The sequence below is a fragment of the Pelodiscus sinensis genome, unplaced genomic scaffold (assembly GCF_049634645.1).
Source record: "Pelodiscus sinensis isolate JC-2024 unplaced genomic scaffold, ASM4963464v1 ctg76, whole genome shotgun sequence".
Lineage (NCBI taxonomy): Eukaryota > Metazoa > Chordata > Testudines > Trionychidae > Pelodiscus > Pelodiscus sinensis.
Genome location: NW_027465891.1, coordinates 336,175 through 356,151, shown reverse-complemented (window position 1 = coordinate 356,151; position 19,977 = coordinate 336,175). Strand labels below are relative to the sequence as shown.

The window sequence follows — 19,977 nt, the reverse complement described above, 5'->3', positions numbered from 1 at the left end:
GGCGTTGGCGCTCGCCAGGAGGGGCTCATGCCGGTGCTCGCTCCGCGCCCGCAGGGAGTTTGAGGAGACCATGGACGCGCTTCAGGCTGACATTGACCAGCTGGAGTCGGAGAAGATGGAGCTCAAGCAGCGCCTGAACAGCCAGTCCAAGCGCACCATCGAGGGGCTGCGGGGAGCCCCTGCCTCCGGCATCGCCTCCATCGTCTCGGGCATTGCGGGAGGTGAGTGACCCGCTGGAGCAATGTCACAGGCCTGGGGAAGAGAAGGGGAGCACGGGAGTGAAGGGGGAGGAGCTCCCTGTGCTCCGGGCTCTGTCCCTCGAGCTCCGGGTTCCCCAAGGGGCAGCTGGCTGGGGATTCCAGAGCCCGTCCGTGGTGTCCGGCCTCGGCCCAGTGACCGGAGAGCCGGTGGGCTGCTGGCTTTCCCTCTGCGCCTCCCCCGCTCCCGCGGCCGGGCTGGGTGTGGGGCCGGTCTGCTCCCCGCGGGCTCTGACGCGGCGCCTGAGCCATGAGAGTCTCAGCCGCCCACGTTTCACACCAGCCCAGACCTGGGGCTGGCCAGCAGCTGGCTCTGCTCGGCGCCTCGTTCCTCTGGCCCGGACGTGGGTGCGGACCCCCGAGCTGCGTACTGACCCCGCGGCCTGGCCCGCCCCTTTCCCCAGGGCGAATGGCCCTCCTTTGGTGTGCTTGGCAGCCGCAGCCTCTGCCCGGGGCGGCTGCAGTAGCCACAGACCCCGTGATCCGGCAATGGGGCTGGTGGCACTTGGCTCCCGTGTGCCAGCTGGCCAGTGCCCGCCATGCGGCAGCCGGGGAGGCCAGGCCCTGCCTGAGCAGGGGGAGCCAGAGGACAGACAGGGCAGCAAAGGGACTTTTCCAGGGCCCCAGGGCAAGACAGTGGCAGAATCTGTGGCCCGGTTCTTTCCTTTCCCGCGGGCGTACGGCTGCCCCTGCCCTCTCCCGGGGCCGGCCCGAGATGCAGCTGCTCTGGGAAGGGCTCAGTGAGAGGCTCTGCACCCGCCGGGCGGTCTGGGGAGGGCTCTGGAGTGGGGCAGCCGTGGGGCCACTGCACGGGGAGCAGGCTGCAGGGCCAAAGGTTCCCGGGCTTCTAACTCTGTTCTCTCCCTGCTGGCGGCGCTGCAGAGGAGCCGCAGAGAGGTAGGTGCGGCGGGCGGGCGGGCAGGGGCTGCTGAGGCTCTGGGAACTGCGTGGCACCCGGGCTGTGGCAGGGCGCTGAGCCGCCTGGCGTGCTAGCTCCGGGCGTGGGTTTGGCGCCGGGCGCTGCCCCCGGCTCTCCGGCTCCAGCTCCGGGCGTGGGTTTGGCGCCGGGCACTGCCCCCGGCACTCTGGCTCCAGCTCAGGGCGTGGGTTTGGTGCCGGGCACTGCCCCCGGCTCTCCGGCTCCAGCTCAGGGCGTGGGTTTAGTGCCGGGCGCTGCCCCCGGCTCTCCGGCTCCAGCTCCGGGCGTGGGTTTGGCGCCGGGCACTGCCCCCGGCACTCCGGCTCCAGCTCAGGGCGTGGGTTTGGCGCCGGGCACTGCCCCCGGCACTCCGGCTCCAGCTCTGGGCGTGGGTTTGGCGCCGGGCACTGCCCCCGACACTCCGGCTCCAGCTCCGGGCGTGGGTTTGGCGCCGGGCACTGCCCCCGACACTCCGGCTCCAGCTCTGGGCGTGGGTTTGGCGCCGGGCACTGCCCCCGGCTCTCCGGCTCCAGCTCCGGGCGTGGGTTTGGCGCCGGGCGCTGCCCCCGGCATTCCGGCTCCAGCTCCGGGCGTGGGTTTGGTGCCGGGCACTGCCCCCGGCACTCCGGCTCCAGCTCAGGGCGTGGGTTTAGTGCCGGGCGCTGCCCCCGGCATTCCGGCTCCAGCTCCGGGCGTGGGTTTGGCACCGGGCACTGCCCCCGGCTCTCCGGCTCCAGCTCCGGGCGTGGGTTTGGCGCCGGGCACTGCCCCCGACACTCCGGCTCCAGCTCCGGGCTGCTCCTTAGCACAGCGGCCTCGGCCTGCGGGCGGAGCTGGAGCCCACCGCGCTGCCTGGGCCCTGCTGGCCAGCTCTCACCATGGCTCCCCGCCCGTGTGCAGGTGGCAGCGCTGGCCAGGCACTGGGGGGCGGCTCCGGCCCCGTCCAGGTGAAGGACTCCCCTCTGCTCCTGCGACAGATCGATGCCATGCGGCTGTCCATTGAGCGCCTCAAGGCGGAGAACGACCGGCTCAAGGTGAGAGGTGGCTCCCCTGGCGGTCGTGCGCCGAGCCAGGGCTGCCGCTGGGCAGAGGCAGGCACGTCGGAGTTGGGTGCGTCAGCCTGGAGCTGGCGAGACTGGAGGGCCCTGGCTGGCTGGGCTCCTGTTGCTAGTGGTGGAGCGCAAAGGGAACGTGTGTTAACCTGTGGGCCTCCCTGCTGCAGGGCCATAATGAAGCACCTGGCTGAGTGACACTCAAAGGCACGTCAGGCCCCCTGCTCCACGCAGGGCACCTGGATCCAGAGCCCAGGCCCTCCCTCCCCCGCCCCTCCGCCAGGCCTAGGGCAGGGTGCTGTGCCCTCAGGCGGCTCGGCAGGATGCTACCCCAGGCAGCTGATCCCTGCTTCGGGGCCCGGCTCCTGCTCTCCCTTGCTGGCCCCTGCTGGGTTCCCAGTGCACCGGGTGCTGGGGGCGCCCCAGGGGAGAGTCCAGGGCTGCCCAGCTGACTGCCCGCAGCCTGTGGTCCTGTTGGGGGTGCCCTTCCGCACCTGCACAGGGCAGACAGTGAGGGCTCCGGTGTGCGGGGCCGGGTGCCCCCATGCCGGGTTCTGCGGCTGGCCCAGCAGCTGGCCGGAGAAGGGACCGGGCCCCTGGGCTCTGCGGGGCGGGGCGGGGCCGGGGCTACTCCAGTTGCTTGTACCGCAGGGAGCCCAGATGAGAACGGAGCTGGCAGCCCTGCCCCCGCTGCACGTGCCCCAGCTGACCCTGCCCCGCGACCGGCAGGGGGAGGGGCAGGGGGTGGCCTCGGGCAGCCTGTACCGGAAGACGAGCCAGCTGCTGCAGACCCTCTACCAGATGAGCGCCAGCGCCAGGGTGGTGGACGTCACGCGCGGGAGGTCGGGTACGTCCCAGCACGCGGCTCCCTGGGGAGGCTGCCAGCGCGGGAACGGCCCAGCACCCCCTGGCCCGGTGGGAACGGCCCGGGGCTGGTGGCCTGTCCTTGGGGGCGGCGCGTCCAAAGCCCCTCTGCCAGTCCTGGCGCACAGCGTGCCCCCGCCTCCCTGCGGCGTCTGTGGGCAGGGGGGCGCCGAGCCGGAGTCCTGCCGGGTGGTAGCTGTGTGGCCCAGCGCAGGGCCCCGGGGCGGGGGGGGCCGAGCCGGAGTCCTGCCGGGTGGTAGCTGTGCGGCCCAGCGCAGGGCCCCGGGGCGGGGGGGGCCGAGCCGGAGTCCTGCCAGGTGGTAGCTGTGTGGCCCAGCGCAGGGCCCCGGGGCGGGGGGGGCCGAGCCGGAGTCCTGCCGGGTGGTAGCTGTGCGGCCCAGCGCAGGGCCCCGGGGCGGGGGGGGCCGAGCCGGAGTCCTGCCGGGTGGTAGCTGTGTGGCCCAGCGCAGGGCCCCGGGGCGGGGGGGCCGAGCCGGAGTCCTGCCGGGTGGTAGCTGTGCGGCCCAGCGCAGGGCCCCGGGGCGGGGGGGCCGAGCCGGAGTCCTGCCGGGTGGTAGCTGTGCGGCCCAGCGCAGGGCCCCGGGGCGGGGGGGCCGAGCCGGAGTCCTGCCGGGTGGTAGCTGTGCGGCCCAGCGCAGGGCCCCGGGGCGCAGGCCGCACCCTGCCCCCCCCACGATGGCTCCGAGCATCGGCGAGGTGCCCGCAGGTTGCTGGGCTCCCGGGGCCTCCCCTGTGCTCCCCGGCAGCTTGTGCCCCACAGCCAGCCAGGCCACGCCGGGGCCACGAGCTCTCCTGTCCAGGGGTCTGCTCAGCTGCTGCCGCGCCCCTCCGAGGGGGCTGGGGGTCCAGGCTGCGCTGCTCGGTGACGTGGGGCTGGGGGTCGCTGCAAACGGCCCGTGTGCTTTGTGTCTGCCACAGGGAGCCCGGGCGCCCAGCTGCTGGAGCAGACGGCCCGCCTGAAGGCCCTCGGCAGCGCCGTCGACAAGCTCAAGGTAAACACAGCCCGGCCTGCACGCCAGGCGCTCGGCAAACGCCCACAGCCCGGCCTGCGCCCCAGGCGCTCGGCAAACGCCCACAGCCCGGCCTGCGCCCCAGGCGCTCGGCAAACGCCCACAGCCCGGCCTGCGCCCCAGGCGCTCGGCAAACGCCCACAGCCCGGCCTGCGCCCCAGGCGCTCGGCAAACGCCCACAGCCCGGCCTGCGCCCCAGGCGCTCGGCAAACGCCCACAGCCCGGCCTGCGCCCCAGGCGCTCGGCAAACGCCCACAGCCCGGCCTGCGCCCCAGGCGCTCGGCAAACGCCCACAGCCCGGCCTGCGCCCCAGGCGCTCGGCAAACGCCCACAGCCCGGCCTGCGCCCCAGGCGCTCGGCAAACGCCCACAGCCCGGCCTGCGCCCCAGGCGCTCGGCAAACGCCCACAGCCCGGCCTGCGCCCCAGGCGCTCGGCAAACGCCCACAGCCCGGCCTGCGCCCCAGGCGCTCGGCAAACGCCCACAGCCCGGCCTGCACGCCAGGCGCTCGGCAAACGCCCACAGCCCGGCCTGGCGCCAGGCCCTCGGCAAACGCCCACAGCCCGGCCTGCGCCCCAGGCGCTCGGCAAACGCCCACAGCCCGGCCTGCGCCCCAGGCGCTCGGCAAACGCCCACAGCCCGGCCTGCACGCCAGGCGCTCGGCAAACGCCCACAGCCCGGCCTGGCGCCAGGCCCTCGGCAAACGCCCACAGCCCGGCCTGCGCCCCAGGCGCTCGGCAAACGCCCACAGCCCGGCCTGGCGCCAGGCCCTCGGCAAACGCCCACAGCCCGGCCTGCGCCCCAGGCGCTCGGCAAACGCCCACAACCCGGCCTGGCGCCAGGCCCTCGGCAAACGCCCACAGCCCGGCCTGCGCCCCAGGCGCTCGGCAAACGCCCACAGCCCGGCCTGCACGCCAGGCGCTCGGCAAACGCCCACAGCCCGGCCTGCGCCCCAGGCCCTCGGCAAACGCCCACAGCCCGGCCTGCGCCCCAGGCGCTCGGCAAACGCCCACAGCCCGGCCTGCGCCCCAGGCGCTCGGCAAACGCCCACAGCCCGGCCTGCGCCCCAGGCCCTCGGCAAACGCCCACAGCCCGGCCTGCGCGCCAGGCCCTCGGCAAACGCCCACAGCCCGGCCTGCGTGCCAGGCGCTCGGCAAACGCCCACAGCCCGGCCTGCGCCCCAGGAGCTCGGCAAACGCCCACAGCCCGGCCTGCGCCCCAGGCGCTCGGCAAACGCCCACAGCCCGGCCTGCGCCCCAGGCGCTCGGCAAACGCCCACAGCCCGGCCTGCGCCCCAGGCGCTCGGCAAACGCCCACAGCCCGGCCTGCGCGCCAAGCCCTCGGCAAACGCCCACAGCCCGGCCTGCGCCCCAGGCGCTCGGCAAACGCCCACAGCCCGGCCTGCGCCCCAGGAGCTCGGCAAACGCCCACAGCCCGGCCTGCGCGCCAGGCGCTCGGCAAACGCCCACAGCCCGGCCTGCGCGCCAAGCCCTCGGCAAACGCCCACAGCCCGGCCTGCGCGCCAGGCGCTCGGCAAACGCCCACAGCCCGGGCTGGCGCCTGCCTCTGCCCCGAATGTGGGGAGCTCCGCCTGGGGCGCTGGCCCCTTGTCCTGTGCTCTGAGCGCGCCCTGCCTCTGCCCCGGGTGTGGGGAGCTCCGCCTGGGGCGCTGGCCCCTTGTCCTGTGCTCTGGGCGCGCCCCGTCTCTGCCCCGGGTGTGGGGAGCTCCGCCTGGGGCGCTGGCCCTTGTCCTTTGCTCTGGGCGCGCCCCGTCTCTGCCCCGGGTGTGGGGAGCTCCGCCTGGGGCGCTGGCCCTTGTCCTTTGCTCTGAGCGCGCCCCGTCTCTGCCCCGGGTGTGGGGAGCTCTGCCTGGGGCGCTGGCCCCTTGTCCTTTGCTCTGGGCGCGCCCCGTCTCTGCCCCGGGTGTGGGGAGCTCTGCCTGGGGCGCTGGTCCTTGTCCAGTGCTCTGGGCGCGCCCCGTCTCTGCCCCGGGTGTGGGGAGCTCTGCCTGGGGCGCTGGCCCCTTGTCCTGTGCTCTGAGCGCGCCCTGCCTCTGCCCCGGGTGTGGGGAGCTCTGCCTGGGGCGCTGGCCCCTTGTCCTGTGCTCTGAGCGCGCCCTGCCTCTGCCCCGGGTGTGGGGAGCTCCGCCTGGGGCGCTGGCCCCTTGTCCTGTGCTCTGAGCGCGCCCCGTCTCTGCCCCGGGTGTGGGGAGCTCCGCCTGGGGCGCTGGCCCCTTGTCCTTTGCTCTGAGCGCGCCCCGTCTCTGCCCCGGGTGTGGGGAGCTCTGCCTGGGGCGCTGGCCCCTTGTCCTGTGCTCTGAGCGCGCCCCGTCTCTGCCCCGGGTGTGGGGAGCTCCGCCTGGGGCGCTGGCCCCTTGTCCTGTGCTCTGAGCGCGCCCCGCCTCTGCCCCGGGTGTGGGGAGCTCCGCCTGGGGCGCTGGCCCTTGTCCTGTGCTCTGAGCGCGCCCTGCCTCTGCCCCGGGTGTGGGGAGCTCCGCCTGGGGCGCTGGCCCCTTGTCCTGTGCTCTGAGCGCGCCCTGCCTCTGCCCCGGGTGTGGGGAGCTCCGCCTGGGGCGCTGGCCCCTTGTCCTGTGCTCTGGGCGCGCCCCGTCTCTGCCCCGGGTGTGGGGAGCTCTGCCTGGGGCGCTGGCCCCTTGTCCTGTGCTCTGAGCGCGCCCTGCCTCTGCCCCGGGTGTGGGGAGCTCCGCCTGGGGCGCTGGCCCCTTGTCCAGTGCTCTGGGCGCGCCCCGTCTCTGTCCCGGGTGTGGGGAGCTCTGCCTGGGGCGCTGGCCCTTGTCCTGTGCTCTGAGCGCGCCCCGCCTCTGCCCCGGGTGTGGGGAGCTCTGCCTGGGGCGCTGGCCCTTGTCCTGTGCTCTGAGCGCGCCCTGCCTCTGCCCCGGGTGTGGGGAGCTCCGCCTGGGGCGCTGGCCCTTGTCCTGTGCTCTGAGCGCGCCCCGTCTCTGCCCTGGGTGTGGGGAGCTCCGCCTGGGGCGCTGGCCCCTTGTCCAGTGCTCTGGGCGCGCCCCGTCTCTGTCCCGGGTGTGGGGAGCTCTGCCTGGGGCGCTGGCCCTTGTCCTGTGCTCTGAGCGCGCCCCGCCTCTGCCCCGGGTGTGGGGAGCTCTGCCTGGGGCGCTGGCCCTTGTCCTGTGCTCTGAGCGCGCCCCGTCTCTGCCCTGGGTGTGGGGAGCTCCACCTGGGGCGCTGGCCCTTGTCCTGTGCTCTGAGCGCGCCCCGTCTCTGCCCCGGGTGTGGGGAGCTCCACCTGGGGCGCTGGCCCTTGTCCTGTGCTCTGGGCGCGCCCTGCCTCTGCCCCGGGTGTGGGGAGCTCCCCCTGGGGCGCTGGCCCTTGTCCTGTGCTCTGAGCGCGCCCCGTCTCTGCCCCGGGTGTGGGGAGCTCCGCCTGGGGCGCTGGCCCTTGTCCTGTGCTCTGAGCGCGCCCCGCCTCTGCCCCGGGTGTGGGGAGCTCCGCCTGGGGCGCTGGCCCTTGTCCTTTGCTCTGGGCGCGCCCCGTCTCTGCCCCGGGTGTGGGGAGCTCCGCCTGGGGCGCTGGCCCCTTGTCCTGTGCTCTGAGCGCGCCCCGTCTCTGCCCCGGGTGTGGGGAGCTCTGCCTGGGGCGCTGGCCCCTTGTCCTGTGCTCTGAGCGCGCCCCGTCTCTGCCCCGGGTGTGGGGAGCTCTGCCTGGGGCGCTGGCCCTTGTCCTGTGCTCTGAGCGCGCCCCGTCTCTGCCCCGGGTGTGGGGAGCTCCGCCTGGGGCGCTGGCCCTTGTCCTGTGCTCTGAGCGCGCCCCGTCTCTGCCCCGGGTGTGGGGAGCTCCGCCTGGGGCGCTGGCCCTTGTCCTGTGCTCTGGGCGCGCCCCGTCTCTGCCCCGGGTGTGGGGAGCTCTGCCTGGGGCGCTGGCCCCTTGTCCTGTGCTCTGGGCGCGCCCCGTCTCTGCCCCGGGTGTGGGGAGCTCTGCCTGGGGCGCTGGCCCCTTGTCCTGTGCTCTGAGCGCGCCCCGTCTCTGCCCCGGGTGTGGGGAGCTCTGCCTGGGGCGCTGGCCCCTTGTCCTGTGCTCTGGGCGCGCCCCGCCTCTGCCCCGGGTGTGGGGAGCTCCGCCTGGGGCGCTGGCCCTTGTCCTGTGCTCTGAGCGCGCCCCGCCTCTGCCCCGGGTGTGGGGAGCTCTGCCTGGGGCGCTGGCCCCTTGTCCTGTGCTCTGAGCGCGCCCCGTCTCTGCCCCGGGTGTGGGGAGCTCTGCCTGGGGCGCTGGCCCTTGTCCTGTGCTCTGGGCGCGCCCCGTCTCTGCCCCGGGTGTGGGGAGCTCCGCCTGGGGCGCTGGCCCTTGTCCTGTGCTCTGGGCGCCCCCCGCCTCTGCCCCGGGTGTGGGGAGCTCTGCCTGGGGCGCTGGCCCTTGTCCTGTGCTCTGGGCAAGCCCGGGGGAGGGGGAGGCTGCTCCTGCCAGCGGGTGTCCCAGGCCAGGAGCGCGGCGCCCACCGTGGGCTGACCTAGGGGGCTGATTCCGCCCCGCTCCCCTTGCAGGATGACGTGATGAAGGAGACGGTTCTGCAGCACTCTGGGGCCAGTGTCCTCACCGACTTCGCCACCTTCCCCTCCACGGCCTTCCTAAAGGTGAGACGCCGCTGGGCCAGGGCCTGCACCGCGGCTGTTGGAGGCCAGGGCCCTGGGGCAGTGCTGGGCGAGCGGGTCCCTGCCCCAGACGGGCTCCCGGAGGCGGGGGCCCTGAGCGAGACCCTAGGGGGCATGTGGCCGGGGGCAGTCCTCACCACACCCCGGGAGAGCGTGCACCGGCGCTCCCTGGCCCTGCCTGGAGGGCTCTGTTGGCAGCCTGGGGCCCAGGCCCCCGGCCAGGGGAGCTGGTGGCTGGCCCTGGGACTGCGGCGCACTCGCCCTGGTGTGGCGCGGACCCGGCTGCCCGTGGCCCTGGCCGGGGGGCAAAGGCGACCAGGCCCTGGGTGCAGGAGGCTCCCCTCGGGCGACTGGCTCTGGAGCTGCCCCGGGAGTTAGCTTGGCCCCCGGCGCCGGCAGCGCGGGCCCATCCCAGCCGCGTCCCACCACCCTGACCCCTCTGCTCTTCCAGGCCGCCGAGGAGAAGAAGGCCGACACCGTTTATGTGGGCAAAGTGACCGTCCCCTGCCAGCCTGGCCACGGCCAAGTGCACAAGCTGGTCCTGACGCCGGAGCAGCTGTGCCAGCTGCACGGCCGCCTCATCTCCTAACCCACCCAGCCCCCTCGCCGGCCCGCTGCTGCGGCTCCTCCCCGCCTCCCTCACCACGCCGGGACCTCGGCCAGCGGCTCCCTCCTGGGGCCCCGGGGTGAGGTGTCAGGGCCGGCCCAGGCAGACTGCACGTTGCACTCTGCAGTGAAAACTCCCAGTGCCCACGCCCACAGCTCCCTCCTAATGGCCCTGAGCCCCCGGGGACTGTGCAGGGAGCACCATTGGAACCTGCCCCGTTCTGCCCCACCTGGTGCGGAGGGTTGGGCTCTGGCCAGCTCAGGCTGGGCCTTGCTCCGGCCCATGGGGAAGGGAGCCTGTGAGCTGCGCCGGGCTCTTAATGCTGCAACCCCCCCAGTGGGCTGAGGTCACCCCCTGCCCCGCCAGCTGCTGGGTCAAACCCTGGGCGTCTGCGCCAGGCCAGGCGCTCGCTGCCCATGGCTGGCGGGTGAGCCAAGGGAGCTGCGGGGCTGCTGCGTGCGCTTGCTGCTGCCCACCCCTCCTGTAACCAGTCCCCAGCACAAATAAACCCCAGCTGTTGGAGCCGGCGTGGTCTGGTGCGGTTATTCTCTGCCCGCCGCCGGCGCCTCCAGGCCTGGAGCTCCCAGGGCCCCGGCAGCTGAGCGAGGCTGCGTGCGCTGCTTGCCGGGGAGCTGGCCGGCAGGGCGTTGCTGGTGGCCCTCTGGGATGTGGCCGGGGGGCTGGGAGGGTTCAGTGTTGGCACCGTGTCCGTTCGCACGAGAAGCTCCCCACTGTCTTGGCAGGCGCGAGCCGGGGGATGCGCGTGGGGACCGGACGGGGCTGCTTGTGTGAACCTCAAAGCACGGGAGAAAATGATTCTCCAGCCACTGCCTTGCCCGGGGGGGAGCCCAGAGCCTGGACCCTCCAGCATGTGAACCCCGTGGCCTGCCAGGCGGCCTCAGTGCGGGGGCAGAGGGACGGGGCTGGCGGTGGCTGGTGATCCCAGAGCAGAGGGAGGGGTTGCTCTGTGGGTTACTCTGGGGCCCTCGTGTAGCGCATTGGCCAAGTTCCCTCTAAGCTGGGCGGCCACGCAGCTGCTTAACAAGCCCCGCCCGGGGGCACAGGGCTGCTGACAGGAGGCCTGACCCTCTGCCCCCAGCCTCAGAATGGCTCCAGCACTGCCGGGGGCAGGAGCCACATTTCCCCCCGAGCGTGTGCCTGCAGTGGCGCGCAGCAAGAATTACAGTCCTCACAGAGCTGCGCCGCAGCACTGCCCTTCCGCCTGGGGAGCCGGTGGTGCTGGGCTTGGCAGGGGAATGTGGGGCCACGGCCATGTGGCGGCTGCCCAGCTGCTCCCGGGGCGGGGCTGCATGGGGGGCGGCTGCCCCTTGTGTTGGGGCTGGGGCCGTGGGGCGGCTCTCCCCATTGCAGAGTGCCCCATTTGGTCACCTGCAAAGCCCCGAGTCTGCAGCTGGTGCACCCAGGAGCTAGCGGCGGCGCGAGGGCAGAGCCTGCAGCACAGCTATGGGGAGCTGCCCAGTTCGGTGTATTGGGCTCAAGGGCTCTCAGGCGAGAGGGTTTTCTAAGGAAGGGTCCGTGCCCCGCCGGGGAGCTTGGGGCAGAATCTGGAGGAGCCAGCTGGCCAGACCAAACCTGGCTTGGTGAGCACGTGGGTGAGTGGCTGGCGTGCGAACGCCGGTCCGCGCTTCTGACTCGGCTGCAGGCAAGTCAGAGTGAGAAGGTTAGTCGACAACTAACCTGACATAGATCATAGAGCTCACGATTCTGAGGTCGGGTAGAACGGAGAACGGCCAATTACACACAGTGGATTTCGGGAAGGCAGATTTTGGTAAACTCAGAGAGCTGGTAGGTAAGGTCCCAGGGAAGCAAGACTGAGGGGAAAACAACTGAGGAGAGTTGAGAGTTTTTCAAAGGGACGTTGTTAAGGGCCCAAAAGCAAGCTATTCCACTGCGTAGGAAAGATAGAAAATATGGCAAAAGACCAGCTTGGATCCACCAGGAGATCTTGCATGATCTAGGAATAAAAAAGGTGTATACAGAATGGAAAGTAGGACAAATGACAAAGGATGAATATAGGCAGACAACACGGGAATGCAGGGGCAAGTTAGAAAGGCAAAGGCACAAAACGAGCTCAGACTAGCTACAGGCATGAAGGGAAACAAGACGACATTCTACAAATAAGAGCTGTAGTTCCCCGGCGTTGCTCAGGACAGTTGATATCACTGAGGTGAGGAGCCAGAGGGGAGGGAAGTGTCCGTCTCTCATCCCTTCCCTCCCACAGTCCCTTAAACCCTCTCCTGGAGGAAAGGTTAGCCCATGCAGTTTGGTTGTGGTTGGTCTTATAGGCTGCGTCTAGACTGGCATGCTTTTGCGCAAAATCTTGCCACCTGTCTACACTGGCCGCGAGTATTTGCGCAAGAACACGGACGTTGTACTGTACAAAATCAGTGCTGCTTGCGCAAATACTCTGACGCTCCCGCTCAGGGATACGCCCTCTTGCACAAGTATTCTTGCACAAGAGGCCAGTGTAGACAGGCAACGTTAATTTCTTGTGCAAGAAAGCCCGATGGCTAAAATGGCCATCAGAGCTTTCTTGCGCAAGAGAGTGTCTACACTGGCACGGATGCTCTTGCGCAAAGGCACATGCCAGTGTAGACGCTCTCTTGCGCAAATACTTTTAACGGAAAAACTTTTCCATTACAAGTATTTGTGCAAAATCATGCCAGTCTAGACACAGCCATAGTGTCCAAGTTATTAGAGCACAAACATACAAACACTCTCCTTTATACATTAGACTAGCTGGAGTTACCCGACGTTGCTTGAGAAACCGGAGGAACAAAATTTAGGAAAGGAGGGAACCCTGAGCCAGGGGACCTCCAGAGCCTCAGACCCTGGGGGCTGATGGCTCCTGGCCCACACCTGACCCTGTGAGAGCAGCAGGGCCCTCTTCCCCACAGGACCGAGCAGCCAGCCCCCAGGAGAACAGTACACAGCCATGTGGCCAGTAGCAAGGGGACTTCTTTTTGCAATTTAGATTAGAAGCAAAAGGAAGACCGAGGACAGGGTAGGCCCATTGCTCAGTGAGGAGGGGGAAACTTGGAAATGGCAGAGCTGCTTAATGACTTCTTTGTTTTGGTCTTCACCGAGAAGTCTGATGAAGGATGAAATGCACCTAGAATATTGAAGTTGCTGATAGAGGAGGTTGACTTGGTGGCCCCTGAGAACTGACGTTGACCTGGTGACCAGTTAGAGCCCAGGCTGACTCGGTGGCTTCTTAGATGTGAGGTTGATCTGGGGGCCAATCAGAGCCCGAGCTCACCTGGTGGCCCCTGAGACTTGAAGTTGACCTGAGGGCCCTTGAGACCTGAGGCTAACCTCCTGGCCAGAGCCTGGGGTCATTTGGTGGCCCCTGAAATGTGAGGTTGACCTGGTGGCCAGTGAGAACCCAGGCTGACCTGGTGACTCCTGAGACCTGTGGTTGACCTGGTGGCCAGTGAGAGCCTGGTTTGACCTGGTGGCCTCTGAGACCTCAAGTTCACCTGGGGAACAGTGAGTGCCAGGGTTGACCTGGTGACTCTGGAGACCTGAGGTTGACCCAGTGGCCAGTCAGAGCTTCAGTTCACCTGGTGGCCCCTGTGTGACGGACCAGGCTGGTTCTCGGCACGATTAAGGGCATCCACTCAGGGCAAATTGCTCAAACTTGGGGCTCCTTACGGCCCCAGACCAGGGACCTTCCCAAATAGGCCACAAACCAGTCACACTGAGCGCTTTAGCTGCCAATCTGGCCAGCCTGAAGCCTCAAGAGCAAAATCCCTCAGACACCCCAGCTCTCTCCATGCCCCAAACAGCCCCAGGCCCAACACACAGGTGAGGAGTTATAGAACCCAGTCTCACCTCCCCCAAACGGGCTCTTCCAGTCCCAAAGAGCCAGCCACAGTTCCCAGGTCATTTTATACCCTGGATCTTACCCACAAGACCACGCTGAGCCAGTCCTGTAGAATCTAAAATCTCAAAGTTGATTACTAAAAGAAAGAAAAGCCTGAGAGTGAGGTTGTTAAAGGATAGTACATGACATGCATCGAATCTCCTAGTTCTTGATGCAGGCTCTTAGCAGAGATGTTATAAACTGCTAGTTTAAAGGTCTCGGGTTACATCCTATGTCAGGACGGGTCCACGATTCTTTCTGGTTCGTTGTTTCCTGCAAGGCTGCATCTGGGATCAGGAGCTGAACTGAAGACATGATGGGGGGGCCACATGGCATTTATAAACCTCTCCTGGCTTCCCTTGGCTGCAGCAGGTCACCTGGTCAGTGGCCTATCCCTGTGTTCCCTGCTGGCAACCCTTAGTGTCAGTCACATTCCTGAGACGTGTATCAGCACCTAGAGATCCATTGTCTCCTTGCTAATTAGCATAGCCATAGGCTGAGCTTTCCTTGCTCCTTTGCTCAGCCACAGACAGAAAAATGTCCAGCATCCACGCAGAGTGTCATATCTATAGTAGCCCAATGTCTGTGACTCTGTAACGCTGAAATCCTGGCTGTTGCCTCAGTCACGTGCTTCGCCTCCCACCATGGCACTCGTGACTTCTGCGCCGCTCAGCTGGGCTACCACGGGGGAGGTGGGGGAACGCAGCACCCAAATGGCCGCTTGCACTGCTTGCTCCTGTGTGGCGGCCTGGCTGAGCGGCAGAGAAGTCAGCCGAGCGCCAGGGCGGGAGGCGAAGGACGGGACGGTGGTGACGTACATGGCCAGGCCCTGCCCCCTGGCCGTGTATGTCACCGCCCCGCTCCCCTTCGCCTCTCGCCCTGGCGCTCAGCTGACTTCTGTGCCGCTCAGCCAGGCCACCGCGCAGGAGCAAGCAGCTGTTTGGGCTATGCGCTCTGCATGCACAAGAAGGAGGAGCAGAGAAAGAGAAAGTGAGAGGCAGGAGGGGGAGGAGAGCTGAGAGAGAGGGGCGGGGAGGCAGGAGAAGGAGGAGAGAGAGAGAGAGACCAGAGGCTCAGGAGAGAAGAGTGAGATAGAAAGGGAATAGAATATGGAGGAGAGACCCGAAAATCCCGTTTTATGACTGGCTATTGGCTAGTATGTTTATAACTCCACATACAGATATTATATTGTTACACAAATAACACATACAGAGCCAGTAGAACAGAAGCTTTCATGTGACACCTCACATGGCCCGCTTTGTATACACTTTGGGGCAAATACCCGCCCATGGGTGCAGCAGTGAACTGGCTGCTCCCCTTAAAATCCTGTAACGTGACACCCTGAGACCTGAGGTTGACCTGGTGGCCAGTGAGAGCCAGGTTTGACCTGAGGGCCCTTCAGACTTGAGGTTGACCAGCTGACCAATCAAAGCCTGGGTTCACCTGGTAGTCCCTGAGATGTGAGGTTGACCTGGTGGCTAGACTGAGCCCAGGTTGTCTTGGTTGCCCCTGAGACTTGTGGTTAACCAGGTGACCCCTGAGACCTGAGGTTGACTTGGTGACCAGTCACAGCCCAGGCTGATTTGGTGGCTCTGGAGATGTGAGGTTGACCTGGTGCCCAGTCAGAGCTTGGGTTCCCCTGGTGGCTCCTGAATCCTGAGGTTTACCTGGTGGCCAGTCAGAGCCTGGGTTCACCTGGTGGCCCGTGAGACCTGAGTTTGACCTTGTAGCCAGTGAGTACCAGGGTGGACCTGGTGGTCCCTTACACCTGAGGTTCATCTGGTGGCCAGTGAGAGCTCAGGTTTACCTGGTGGCCCCTGAGGCCTGAGGTTGACCTAGTGTCCATTCATAGGCTAGCCTGAATTGGTGGCTGCTGAGATGTGAGGTTGACCTGATAGTCATTGAGAGCCCAGATTGACCTCATGACCCCTGAGATCTGAGATTGACCTGGTGGCCATTCACAGCCCAGGCTGAGTCGGTGGCTCCTGAGATGTGAGGTTGACCTGGTGGCCAGTCAGAATGCAGGTTGACCTGGTGGCCACTGAGACCTGAGTTTGACTTGCTAGCTAGTGAGAGCTTGGGTTGAGCTGGTGGCCAGGTAGAGCCCAGGCTGTCATGGTGGGCCCTGATACCCGAGGTCGACCTTTTCCTTTTCCTATACGCACACCCTATCCGTGGCCCCACAAAGTCGCGAGACCTCCTCGTCAACCTCCTCCTGGCCCTGGCAAAGGCTACCATCTATAATACCAGGAGGAGGATGCTAGACGAGGGGTTCTCTGCGACTGTGGGGCCTATTTCTGTTCCTCCCTGGTTTCACGAATCCGGGCAGAGTTCCTCTGGGCGGCGTCCACTGGCTCCTTCAATAGCTTTGAGGAGCAGTGGGCGCTGTCTGGGGTTCTCTGCTCGGTGTCCCCATCCGGCTCCCTAGTTTTAAACCTTTAGCCTGCACTCCCTGATCCTTTTTTCATTATTTGTCCCCCGAAATTAATTGGACATGAGTCCAGTGTCCCTCCCAGAAGGCTGAGGAGGGGCTTTTAGAAGCTTCGCCCGCCCACCCTCCCATGGTTTTCCAAATAGACCTGAGGTCGACCTGGTGGCCAGTCACTGTCCAGGGTGACTTAGTGGCTCCTGAGATGTGAAGTTGACCTGTTGTCCAGTCAGAGCCCAGGTTAACCTGGTGGTCCCTGAAACTTGAAGGTCACCTGGTGGCTAGTGAGTGCCCGGGTTGACCTGGTGGCTAGTTAGAGCCCAGTCTGACCTGGTGGCCAGTGAGAGCCTGGGTTGAGTTGGTGGCCCCTGAGATCAGAGGTTGACCTTGTTACCTAGGGGGTCTTTTTCCATTTATGCTCCTGTCCATATCAGACCACCACAGCTGAGGAAGGGAGAAGAGTTACCATCCACGATCAGTGATCCACCTCCGTCACAGCAGTTCTCCACAGGGATCTCCCTGAGAGCTTTCAATTCGCTCCAGGGTTGTAGGTCCCAGACCTTGTCAGCACAGCACCATCCAGCTTGATACCACCAGCACCTCTGAATGGAACAGGGGTTTACCTTCTTGGGGTTCTTTCTTCTCTTTTCCTCCTGACCAACGGGAACATTTGGGCTCAGTCTTCCTGCCTCCCTGATGAAATCCCTACACTGCTACGTACAGTCACACTTGAACAAGGATGCTCACTATCATTGGCGTTATTGTTTTAGTTCTTATGTGAAATCCCCATTTTTCCCAGTTATTATTTAATTCCCTAGTACATTTGTTATCTTATTTCAGAGTGTCCTTCTTTATTTATTCATCACACTGGGAGGGCACACTGAGAGGTTACACCAACCAATGATAGTTATGGGAAAAGGGGTCCCCTCGAAATAAGGGGTCACTTTTTAATTTCTATTCTCTTAGTTGCCCTTGTCCCTAGGTAAGAGTATGTCTACATTACAGCACTAATTTGAATTAACTTAATTTGAATTAGTTAATTTGAACTCATAGACTTTAGGGTCAGAAGGGACCATTATGATCATCTAGTCTGACCCCCTGCACAGTGCAGGCCACAGAATCTCACCCACCCCTTCATAGAATAATCCTCTCACCTATGTCTCAGATATTGAAGCCTTCAAATACTTTGAAGGCCCCAAGATGCAGAGAATCCTCCAGCTGTGATCTGCGCCCCATGCTACAGAGGAAGGCGAAAAACCTCCAGAGCCTCTGACAATCTATCCTGGAGGAAAATTCCTTCCCAACCCCAAATATGGCGATCAGCTAAACCCTGAGCATGTGGGCAAGACTCACCAGCCAGACACCCAGAAAGTTCTCTATAGTAACTCCTATCATCCCTCCATTGACCTATTTACCTCTGATAATGAATGGTCAATTAGTTACCAAGATCATGTTATCTCATCAAACCATCCCCTTCATAAACCCATCTAGTTTAATCTTGAATCCAGATAGATCTTTTGTCCCACTACTTCCCTTGGAAGGCCGTTCCAGAACCTCACTCCTCTGATGGTTAGAAACCTTCATCTAATCTCAAGTCTAAACTTCCTACTAGACATCTTATATCCATTTGTTCTTGTGTCCACATTGGTGTTAAACTTAAATAATTCCTCTCCCTCCCTGGTATTTATCCCTCTAATATATTTAAAAAGTGCAATCATGTCTCCCCTCAGCCTTCTTTTGGTTAAGGTAAACAAGCCAAGCTCCTTGAGTCTCCTTTCATAAGACAGGTTTTCCATTCCTCGGATCATCCTAGTGGCCCTTCTTTGTACCTGTTCCAGTTTGAATTCATCCTTCTTAAACATGGGAGACCAGAACTGCTCACAGTATTCCAAATGGGGTCTCACCAATGCCTTGTATAACGGCACTAACACCGCCTTATCCCTACTGGAAATACCTCGCCTAATACATCCCAAGACCATATTAGCCTTTTTCACGGCCATGTCACAATGGCGGCTCATAGTCATTCTATAATCAACCAGGACTCCGAGGTCCTTCTCCTCCTCCGTTACTTCCAACTGATGTGTCCCCAGCTTATAACTAAAATTCTTATTAATCCCTAAATGCATAACCTTACACTTCTCATTATTAAATTTCATCCTATTGCTATCACTCCAATTTACAAGGTCATCCAAATCTAGATTGCCATACCATATCATAGAATCCTAGAGCTGGAAGAGACCTCAGGAGTCCATCAAGTCCAGCCCCCTGCCCGAGGCAGGGCCAATCCCAACTCAATCATCCGAGCCAGGGCTTTGTCAAGCCGAAACTTAAACACTTCTAGGGATGGCGACTCCACTACTTCGCTAGGGAACCCATTCCAATGCTTCAGCACCCTCCTAGGGAAATAGTTTTTCCTAATATCCAACCTAGATCTCTCCTACTGTAACTTGAGACCATTGCTCCTTATTCTGCCATCCGTCACTACTGAGAACAGCCTCTCTCCATCCTCTTTGGAACCTCCCTTCAGGAAGTTGAAGGCTGCTATCAAATCCCCCCCTCACTCTTCGCTTCTGCAAACTAAACAAACCCAAATCCCTCAGCCTCTCCTCATAAATCATGTGTTCCAGCCTCCTGATCATTTTGGTTGCTCTCCGCTGAACCCTTTCCAATGCATCTACATCCTTTTTGTAGTGGGCAGCCCAGAACTGGACACAATACTCCAGATGTGGCCTCACCAGACCCGAATAAAGGAAAAAAATCACTTCTCTGGATCTGCTGGCAATGCTCCTCCTAATGCACCCTAATATGCCATTAGCCTTCTTGGCTACAAGGGCGCCTGTTGACTCATATCCAGCTTCTCATCCACTGTAACCCCCAGGTCCTTTTCTGCCCAACTGCTACTTAGCCAGTGGGTCCCCAGCCTGTAACAATGCTTGGGATTCTGCACTTGTCCTTGTTGAAACTCATCAGATTTCTTGTGGCCCAATCTTCTAATCTGTCAAGGTCACTTTGGACCCTATCCCTGCCCTCCAGCGTATCTACCTCTCCCCCTAACTTAGTGTCATCTGCAAACTTGCTGAGAGTGCAATCCATCCCCTCATCCAGGTCATTAATAAAAATGTTGAACAAAACTGTTCTTAGAACAGATCCTTTGTATACACCTCTAGAAACCGACCAGCAACCTGACATCGAGTCGTTGCTCACTATCCATTGAGACCAACAGTCTAGCCAGCTTTCTATCCATCTTACCATCCATTTATCCAATCCATACTCCCTTAACTTCCTGGCAGGAATATGGTGGGAGACCGTATCAAAAGCTTTGCTAAAGTCAAGGTCTATCACATCCACTGACTTTCCCATATCCACAGAGTCAGGGTTTACCTGGTGGAGTCAGGGGCCTCAGGTTACCTTTGTGGTCTTTGAGAGCCATGGGTTGCCCTCGAAGCCCCTGGAACTAGAGGTTGACCGGGTGGCCAGATAAACCCAGGGTTCACCTGGTTACCCCTGAAATCTGAGGTTGACCTGGTGGCCAGTGAGAGCCTGGGTTGACCTGGTGGTCCCTAAGACCTCAGGTCAACCTGGTGGTTAGTTATAGCAAGGGTTGACCTGGTGACCTCTGAGGTTGACCGCGTGGTCGGTTAGAGTCATGGTTCACCTTGTGATCCCTGAGAGTTGAGGTTGACATGGTGGACGGCGAGTGCCAGGGTTGACCAGGTGACTCCTGAGACCTGATGTTGACCTGAGGGCCAGTCACATCTTGGGTTCATCTGGTGGCCCCTGCTAAATGAAGTTTACCATGTGGCCTGTCAGGGCCCAGGTTCACATTGTGGCCCATGAGACCTCAGGTTGACCTGGTGGCCAGTCAGTGCCCAGGTTTACCTGCTTGCCCCAGCGACCCAAGGTTGACCTCGTGGCCACTGAGAGCCTGGGTTGACATGGTTAACCCTGAAATCTGAGGTTGACCTGGTTGTCAGTCACTGCCAGGGTTGATCAGCTGACTTCTGCGACCTCAGGTTCACTTGGTGGACAGTAAGAGACCGGGTTGACCTGGTGGCACATGAGACCTCAGGTTGCCCTGGTGGTCAGAGTCAGGGTTGACCTGGTGAACTCTTGAGACCTGAGGTTGACCAGGTGGTTAGTAAGAGCCTGGGTACACCTGGTGGCCCCTGAGACCTGAAGTTGACCTGGTGGCCAGTCAGAGCCTGAGTTGATCTGGTGCCCCTGAGGCCTCAGGTTGACACGGTGGTCAGTTAGTGTCAGGGTTGACCTGGTTACCGCCACGCATCCTTCGCCGCCGGAAAACTGGCAAGGT

General features: G+C 63.7%; 1 protein-coding gene across 1 annotated transcript in view; it reads left to right on the top strand.

The window, feature by feature from the left end:
- DCTN1 (dynactin subunit 1) overlaps positions 1–9,873 on the top strand; it is a 129,909-nt gene extending 120,036 nt beyond the window's left edge. Inside the window, 6 exon segments of the mRNA XM_075916079.1 lie at positions 55–221; positions 2,077–2,210; positions 2,880–3,075; positions 4,032–4,105; positions 8,637–8,726; positions 9,196–9,873. Of these exon segments, the coding sequence (XP_075772194.1) occupies positions 55–221; positions 2,077–2,210; positions 2,880–3,075; positions 4,032–4,105; positions 8,637–8,726; positions 9,196–9,333 (799 nt within the window). The 3' untranslated portion in view covers positions 9,334–9,873.
- The last annotated feature ends 10,104 nt before the right edge of the window (positions 9,874–19,977 follow it).